The following is a 9,358-nucleotide window of genomic DNA, read 5'->3' as shown; positions in this document are numbered from 1 at the left end:
AGAAAAGGCATTTAAAGCAATTAAGAGGGCACTCACAAACGCCCCTGCTCTGGGCCTGCCAGATGTGAGGAAGCCCTTCTTCCTATATGTACATGACAGACTGAGAGCTATAGGAGTCTCGACCCAGCTGCTAGGTTCCTGGCACTGCCTGATGGCCTATTTATCAAAGCAACTTGATGCAGTTTCCTGAGGCTGGCTGCCTGCCTGTGCACCCTGGTGGTTACTGCCATCTTGATGGCTGAAGCAGACAAACTTACTTTGGGAAAAGAACTCACAGTCCAAGTTCCCCACTCTGTTTTGACTCTCATGGAATATAAAAAAAATTATTGGTTAGCAAACTCCCAAACTGTCAAATATCAAAATATGTTATGTGAAAACCCGCATGTCTGCCTAGAGGTTGTTAAGACTCTAAACCCAGCCACCCTATTATTCAGGCCCACCAGAGCATAACTGTTCAGAGATTATGGATGAGGTGTTCTCCAGCCAGCCAGACTTGAGCGACCAGCTCATTAGTCATCTGGATGTTGAGTATTTCACAGATGGCACCAGCTTTGTCTGGGAGGACACACGTTTTGTCAGATACACAGTAGTGACCTTGGATGCTGTCATTGAAGCATGACCACTGCCAGTAAGGACCTCTAACTCAGAAAAAAAAGTGTTAAATATGGACAAAAATTCTAAAATTACTAGAATCTGTATGGGCGCCTAAGCAAGTAACGGTCATGCACTGCCGAGGTCACCAGAAGTGTGAGACAACAGCTGTTGGGGGAAACTGAAAGGCTGATGGGAAGCCAAGCGAGCAGCTCTCACAAGAGGACAAACCTCCACCTCACTGGTAGCTGCTTTGTTCCCATGCCCCATATTTAAATGAGACACACAGTATACTTCACAAGAACAGGCTTGGTTTGAGACTGAAGGAGGAAATTTTCTACAAAACGGATGGTGGAAGTTTACTAATGGTTGCATTGCCATACCTGAGTCACTGGCTCCCACATTTGTGAAGCAGTTTCATGAAGGAACTCACTCAGGACAGACAGGTCTCCTGTGTCTGTTGGTTGAAACAATGGGCTGGCCTTTGTGGCTGAGGTGGTACAGTTGATGGCTAAGGGATTAGAAATAATTTAAAAGCTACACAAAGCCTACCATCACCCAGAGTTCAGGGAAAATAAAACGTATAAATAGGACTCTAAAATTACAATTAGAAAAACTATGCCAGGAGACCTACCTACAGTGGGATCAATTGTTGCCCCCATAGGCTTCCTCAGGATTAGGTCAAGCCCCACCAAATGAATGGGTCTCACCCTTTTTGAAATTCTTTTTGGGTGTCCACCACCTTTAGTCAAGGGCCTGCAAGGGGACCTTAAGGGAAGAAGTGACCTCACCCTGAGACAGCAGATACAGGCCCTTGGGTTGACTCTCTCAATGACTGGGTAAGAGAGAGACGCTCTGTTAACCTGACAACTCCCACACACCCTTATAAACAGGGGATGCTGTTTGGGTAAAGAAATGGAATGTTCAACCCCTAAAGCCCACTGGAGAGGCCCTTTTGTTGTTGTTTTGTCCACCCCCACCACAGTTGAGGTGGTGTCATTCCCTGGATCCACCACAGCCGAGTGAGGCCATCTTCCCTCGAGTGGGAGTGCACCCTGACCCAGTCTCACCATACAAAATCACCCTTCAGAATGCCTGTGCCCTTCCCCAACGGGACCCTGCTTCCCAGGAGAAAGCAGGAGCCATGGACAAGGAGGTGTCTGCCTGTTCTTGTCATTCCAGACGCTGGCTGGTCTATGCACGGTGGAAGCTGGAGTCGTCGCCCATCTCACCTTTGAGGACTGAGTCGCTTCCATGTTTTCTTCTTGCTAGTCTTGGTCAGCTCTCTACCTGGGGGACTCCAGGCTTTGGACTGTCACTCACGTATGTACACTGCCCAAGCAGGGAGTGCTGTTGCCGAAACTCTGGCTTTCCACACTTATTATTCTGTGCAGGCACCATCGTTGGGTCATGCACCCACAGCCGTACCACCCACTCAGTGTGCTTCCATGATGGTCAGTGTGTCCGTTTAACCCCATCTGTCGCCCTCGGGAGCGATGGCTAGCGGTGCAAAGCTTCACCAGCACCGGAAGCTCATTGACCACGCCTGTGTCCGTACCCTGTGCTGCGCGTGCAACAGCTAAAACACCGGGCCTTGGGCAACTGTGGGGGCTAGCCTGGGAAAGAACCTACGGGTTAAATGACAAATACATGCCCAAAAGATAACAGTGGGACATCCAGTTGTGCGTCCTATGAACAACTGTACTGCCCTTCCTGGGGGTGTGAAAGGCGGGCAACTTGGCTTGGAGGGGAGGCCCATACCTCACGTGGAACTGCTGCTCTTTTACACAAAGGAAAGCAACCCCCGACTGCACTCTTGGTGGCTGTCACCCTGTAAATTTCACTATTTTCAACCTCAATGAAACAGGCTGGGAAGTTGGGAAAAAGTTTGACATTCTAATCTTAAAAAAAACAAAAACAGACCGCAGTACTTTGCTACATTTTCGACTCAAGAGCTCCTCATAGGAGGCTTTTCACTCCTTTTACGAGGAGATACAAAGTGAGTTTCCATCGCAGTTACGACCAAAAACCTGTTCCTCTCACTAGCTGATGCTTGTGGAGGAATGAACGTGAGAGACCATTGGCCCTGGGAGGCAAAAGAGCTGAACCCACAAGAGCCCTTTAATGAAGCCACTCCCCCAGTCACGGGAGAGCATTTGGCTCCTACAAACCTCTATTATTGAAATTACTCTATCTCCTGTCCAAACGGCCCATTAGTTCTCCACCCCGGTAGGGGACTTGATCCACTCGGGATAAAAGTTTTACAAGGATGCTACTCAGGAGACTCAGTGGTGGGGGGCTCCCAATCACACGGAGCCCCCACCTCACCCGCTGGCTAACTTCCCTAAACTTGCAATAGCCTGGAATAATCTCAATCTGAGTAGCTGATGTTTACAGATTGATGATGAGGAAAAGGTAATTAGAGAGATTACCAACAATATATAAAATTTCCTTTTGTTTTTTACCAAGGAAAAAGCAGACCTGAAAGGGGTAAATCCCAATGACCTATTGGGGGCTGGTTCTCAGCCCTAGGTGGGTTCAAGAGCTTAATAGGGTCAACGTTCCTTGTTTTAGGAGCATGCCTGATGTCACCCTGCCTAATCCTCTGGTACTATGGTCTTTATCAAGATGATGCTCTTTGACCTAGAAGAGGGTCCAAGCATCACAGGGGCGGAATGTGGCAGGAAGGCAGGGAGGGGGAAGAGAGATTAATGAGTGCTACAGTGAAACAAAGGAAAACCGGAGTTGGGGAATGTTTCCTGGAGACCAGAGAAGGGTCACCTCTCCCCAGAGGTTAAAGCAGCCAATGAAATGACATGTGAGTTTGCATGGGACAAGCTGTACCTCCATTTCTGTAACCTGCTCTAAATGGTACATATGGAAAGCCCCCTTTGTTCTCGGGGCTCAGCCTTTGGACATGAGTCCGCTGAGTCGCCGCCGACTTGCTTAATAAACTTGCTTCCTGAAAGCTTTGGTGCCCCTCAGGCTCTGTCTCTGTTTACAACACTAAGAGCTGGGATTAGAGCACTTGTCACCTTTACCTTATTATAAAGGTGAAAATCACACCCATTGTGATGAGCCTTGGGATGCATGAAGGACAGTGGTAACGGGAACCTCGCCTCTACATGCTAGGACACTGAGGAGCCAGGTCCCTGTACACCTGGGAAACAGCATAAAACCTTTGCTCCTTTTTCTCTTACTTGGAATAGCATTGGAACATTCTAACATGCTTCTTCCCTTTCACCAGAGCACAGCAATAAAGGGTCTTTTTCCTGTGAAATGTGCCTTTGATTCTTCTGACATAAGAGTGTAAGAACAAGTCTGGTTTGATCGTGAACCCAGGCATCTAGTAAGAGGTCTGTTTGGACATATAATCAAAAGGACTTTGGTAGCTGGATGTGGTCATTGCAGGTTTGTAATCCCAGTTCTCCAGAGGCTGAGACACTTGAGGATCCTGAGTTTCAAGCCAGCATGGGCTACATAGCAAGACCCTGTTTCAAAAGACCAAAAAAGAAAAAAAGGAGAGGGGAGGAGGATCAAAGAGTCATCAACAGTTAACAGAAGGATCTGAGAATGTAGTTCAGTGGTTAAGTGTTTGCCTAGCATGCACAAGGCCCTGGGATTGATCCCCATGTATGGAGGGAAGGGGTGGGGGGAGTTAACAGAGTCTAGGATTTGAGATGGTGAGTAGAAGTCCTAAGAATAAAAAGTTTGGGGAAATTTGACGAAGTGTACGTGTTATAGCAAGATTCTAACAGATACCATTCTGTCTTCCACTCAATTCAGAAATACTGTGGGGAGGGGGAGCACAAAGCAAATGGGGTAAGTAATGCTGATCTGAGACCCAGAGAGACGACTCAAATGTCTTTAGAGTTCTTGGCAATCCATGCCCAAGCTAAGAACGCCTCTGCTAGGGAAAAATCGCTCCAGCTCTTTTCAGAGAAGGCTTCCTGGAGCGGTATATTTTTGAACTGGGTTTTGAAGAATGTATACGTGTTCACGAGGAATATACATCATTCTTCCTTCTCTCCCAAGAGTCAGTAGCAGCTCCTGAATTTGTACCATAAAAAAGGCTAAGTGTCCGTCATCTGATCGGCCGCAAGAGCTGGGGACACTTCTTGAGATTCATTTTCATCAAAAGTAAGCTTATAATGTAGTTTTCTAAACATTTTTCTATTGACAGTGTGCTGAAAAAACATTAGTTGCTCACATCGGAGGCTATTATTATCGTTTATTGGGGTTGTGGAGATTGAAGGGCATTCAAGTCTCCTCCATATCAATTCTGACACATTAAGAGAGGTCAGTATCACCGTGACTCCTTTCCCCCTCTTCTCCAGTGGTATAGCCCTGGAGGACCTGTTCTGTATCCACCTGACTTCTCCCCCCGCCCCAATGGTATCTCCAAGGAGTGGATTGCACCACCCGGACTCCTCACCCCTCCTGCTGAATGTCTCTCTCTTGGAAATCAAGATAGGGAGGGACACTTTTGCTTCGATAAATTTTGTACATACACAGATCTACAGAATTCAGTTCCAAACGCCAGCTTCTCCCGGAAGCTTGCCTTCGGTAGGCCTCTATCTCCGAACACCCCTATTGCCCCCTCCGTCTGTGGAACAGCCCACTGTACGGAACAGGCATCAAGATGGCGGCCCTCACCGAGAAACGCGTGGACGCGGCCATGTTGATCTCCTGAAACCGCTGCTCATGGTCAAAGTCTCTGCAGATCCCTAACAGCATCTTGTTCAGTGTGAGTAGACTGCAACCTCTCAGCGCTTATGATTGCGTGCAAAATCAAAAGCCCTAGAAGGTGCAGTGTCAGGGGTGAGGACAGGAAACGGAAATTGCCTTCAAAGGCCTTTTGAGCCTTGTTGGCGCGGGGCGCTAAAGCTAGCGCACGAGGCTTTGTGGTGTGACAGTCGCGTGGCTTATTTTCAAGCGATGGCTTTGTTGCATTTTGGGGATGATAAATTGACAGTTTTTTGTGTCAGTTGGTGGTGAATTAAAGAATCTAGTGAATACGAGTGTGGGAGTTAGCGTTGGGGTCCTCTGGGGCTGTCACGTTTTAGCATCTTGTCAGTGTTCCTTGGATTTTTCCTTGATCAGTCTCCCTGGAGGCGTGCTAATTTTATTAGTCGTTTCAAAAAGGTGCCAACTTTTGGCCTTGTTAATCTTCTCTGATGTACCTTTGTTCTGTTTTCCTTCGTTTTGACTTTTGATTTTTTTGAGACAAGGTACCCCTGAGTAGTCCAGGCTGGCCTCGAACTCATAATCCTTCTGCCTCTGCTTCCCAAGTGTTGGAATTACAGGCATGAAACACCACACCCCGCCTTTTTTTAAAAGTTCATTAATTGTACAGGTTAAGGTCCTCTAGCAAGTTTCTTCTTATATATTTTATGTATTTCTCACCTCTCTTATTAATGAATTTTTCTTCCATTTCTATGATAGGGGAAAACTCTCTTGCTTTTATAATATTTTGCATCCAGCCCCTTATCAGCATAATTTATGAATTCTAGCAACCTTTCAGCAAAGTCTGGTAGGTTTCTTTTTGTTGTTGTTGTTAAAACCTACCTTTAGTCTGTAGGCTTCCTATATATAAAAGAAACCTACATTTTTCATTTCTTTCCAGTATTGACTATTTCATCTAGAGCCTAGAAAACAATTTTGAGTTACAGTGGACATCTCTGTCTTTTTCCTAGTGGGGTGTGTGTGTGTGTGTGTGTGTGTGTGTTGCTGGGGATCAAACCCAGGGCCTTGTGTCTGCTAACTGAGCTACCCCCCAGCCCTTTTTACTAATTTCAATGGCAATAACCTTATCACTCTACTTTTTGTCATGGTATTTCAGGGCTATGTTTCACAAATGACTTTTGTGACATTTAAGTGATTTACTTCTTCCCTAATTTTAGTTTGAGCTTTTATTAGTAATGGCAGTTGAATTGCTTTTTGATGTAAGTTAATAGCAACATGTTTTCCTCCCTAAATTGTATTTTTTTCCTTTTCTGTACTGGGATTTGAACTCAGAGCTATACCTTGAGCCACTCTGCCAGCCCTATTTTGCGAAGGGTGTTTTTGAGATAGGGTCTTGTAAACTATTTGCCGGGGCTGGCTTTGAACCGAGATCCTTCTGATCTCTGTGTCCTGAGTAGCTAGAATTACAGGCGTGAGCCACTGGCAACTGGCCCCTACATTGTTAATGTAATAAATAATAACATTAATGTTGAACCATCTTCTGGAAAGAAGAAGCCAGTGCCTTCCTTATAGAACAATTTAAGAGGGGTATTTTTCACTTTAAAATGGAAAATAACTAAAGATAGCAGAAGAGACTGGTTATTCAGATAACTTGCCAAGTCCCTGCCTTGCCCACCCTCCCTCCAAACCCAGATCTGGATTGAATGGGTAGATTGGCTGGGTAGGGTGGGAAGTGCCCCGCCGAGCCACCCCAGAGTAATGGGCTCCAAGCCCATTAATTTGACTCAAATATTATGATCTTTTCCAAAAATAAAGGGAAAACTATGATCCACCCTGAGTAATAGTGAGAGCAGAATAGTTGCACTTTCTGGGGTGAATGCTAAATGATGCTGGTAACATGGATACTGTCATTTTAGGATTTTTTGGTACTTCTGTGGAGCCACCCAACTTCTGCCTTCCCAGAGGCTGCAAATACAGACACTCCTCCAGCTCTAGAAGGCGGGGGCCGAGGCCCAGGGTGAACATGCCAGCTAATGGGACATCACCCCAGAAGTTCCCTGCCCTGATTGCAGAAGACCCTGGCAGATCTTTTGAGGTAAGGAGGACCAGCCTGCTTTTTTCTATTTTTCTTTTCTTCCTCTTCTTATTTGTAGTGCCGGGGGATCGAACTTAGGGCCCCCATGAATGCTAGGCCAGTGCTCTACCTCTGAGCCACAGTCGAGACCATTTCCCTCCCACTCCCTCCTTAGCCCTGGGCAACCACTCATCTGTTCTGTAATACAACATAATGATTTTCTCATTTCAAGAATTTAATATGGGCTGATGGAGTGGCTCAAGTAGTAGAGTTGAGCCTAGCAAGCGCAAAGCCCTGAGTTCAAACCCCAGTACTGACCCCCAAGAATGTTATATGAATGGAATCATGCAGTAAGTATCTATCTTTTCGGGACTGACTATTTTCACTCAGCCTAATTCTCTGGAGATTCATCCACGTTGTTGTGTATAACAATAGTCCCTTTTTATGGCTGAATAGTATTCCATGATGTGAATGTAATCGTTTAGCCATTTGCTGCTTGAAGGCCATCTTGGTTGTTTCTAGCTTTTGGCTATCATGAATAAAGATGCTATGATTGTTTTTATAAGGTTTTTGTGTGGGATAAAAGCCCAATGAGAGTGCAATTGCTAAGGCACATTTGGAATTGAATTATCTAGACTTAAACGTCTTTAGTACAGTTTTGGACTAACAGACAAACTGAGAAGATCATATACGCAGTTCCATGCAGTGTTCCTTTTCCCACCTCTGGAGCAGTTTGTCCTCCTATCATTAATGTGGTGTATTAGTGTGGTAATTTTGTTAGAATGAATGAACCAGGAATGATGTGTTCTTATTAATTTAAAGTTTACAGTTGTAAGGGTCTTTGTTTGGTCTTTTTTTTTGCAGGTGCTGGAGCTCAACTCCAGGGTTTCATGTGTCATGCATGCTAGACAGGTGCTCTACCACTGAGCTACATCCCCGGACCATTTCTATCATTTTTTTTTGTGGTGGCACTGGAGTTTGAACCCAGGGCCTCATGCTTGTTAGGCAGGTGGTCTTACCGCTTGAGCCACTCTGCCAGCCCTGTAGGTTTTGACAAATGGTTAAATGACATATGCCCACCATTGTAGTTTCATTTGTCATCCTTTCCTTCCTCTCAAACCTCTGGCAACCACTGATTTTTTTGCTTTCTTTTGGCAGTGCTGGGGTTTGAACTTAGGGCTTAATACTTGCTAGGCAGGTGTTCTACCTTAAGTCCTTTTTGCTCCGGTTATTTTGGACCCCAATCCTCTTATTTATGCTTCTTGCTGTAGCTGGGATGATTGCCGCACACCACTGTGCCTGGCTTTTTTCGGTTGAGATGGGGTCTTGCAAACTTTTTTTTTTTGTATGGGCTGGCCTGGATCCTGGATCACCCAGCTTGCTCGTTTTTAGTTGGCTTGTTTCCTTCCTCACTTCCTTTCTCCCTCTTCTCCACTCCTGGCCCCCTTTCCTGTTTTTGTTTTTTATGAGTTGGGTCTCACTATGTAGTCCAGGCTGGCCTGGAACTTGAGCTCCTTCTGCCTGTGCCTCCTGAGTGCTGGAATTACAGGTGTGCACCACCACACCCAGCATTTTTCACTTTCTTACTGTTGAGTTTGTTCTTTAAATAGTTTGGGTACAAGTCCTTTATCAGATAAGTGTTTTAAAAATATTTTTTCTCAACTTGTGCTTCAACTCTTCATTCTCTTAACACTGTCTTTCACAGAGCAGAAATATTTAATTTTAATAAGGTCCAGCTCAACAATTTTTCCTTTCATGGATCATAGTTTTGGTGTTGTATTTAAAAACTTGTCCCCTAGTAGGGGTGGTGGTATATGCCTGTAATCCCAGAATTTGAGAGGGTGAGACAAGAGAATCATGAGTTTCAGGTCAGCCTGTCTCAAAAAAAAAAAAAAAAAGCCACCTGGGTACTGGTGGCTCACACCTTTAATCCTAGCTACTTGGGAGGCTGAGATCGGGAGGCCCAGTTCAAGACCAATTTGAGAGACCACCCCATCTCCAAAATAA

General features: G+C 45.4%; 1 protein-coding gene across 1 annotated transcript in view; it reads left to right on the top strand.

The window, feature by feature from the left end:
• Positions 1-4,951: 4,951 nt before the first annotated feature.
• Positions 4,952-9,358, top strand: part of Znf157 (zinc finger protein 157) — a 42,410-nt gene continuing 38,003 nt past the window's right edge. The window contains 2 exon segments of the mRNA XM_074062860.1: positions 4,952-5,338; positions 7,194-7,372. Coding sequence (XP_073918961.1) covers positions 7,301-7,372 — 72 coding nt within the window. The 5' untranslated portion in view covers positions 4,952-5,338; positions 7,194-7,300.

The sequence above is a fragment of the Castor canadensis genome, chromosome X (genome assembly GCF_047511655.1).
Source record: "Castor canadensis chromosome X, mCasCan1.hap1v2, whole genome shotgun sequence".
Classification (NCBI taxonomy): domain Eukaryota; kingdom Metazoa; phylum Chordata; class Mammalia; order Rodentia; family Castoridae; genus Castor; species Castor canadensis.
Note: the sequence above shows the minus strand (reverse complement) of the source record. Positions and strands in the feature narration are given on the sequence as shown.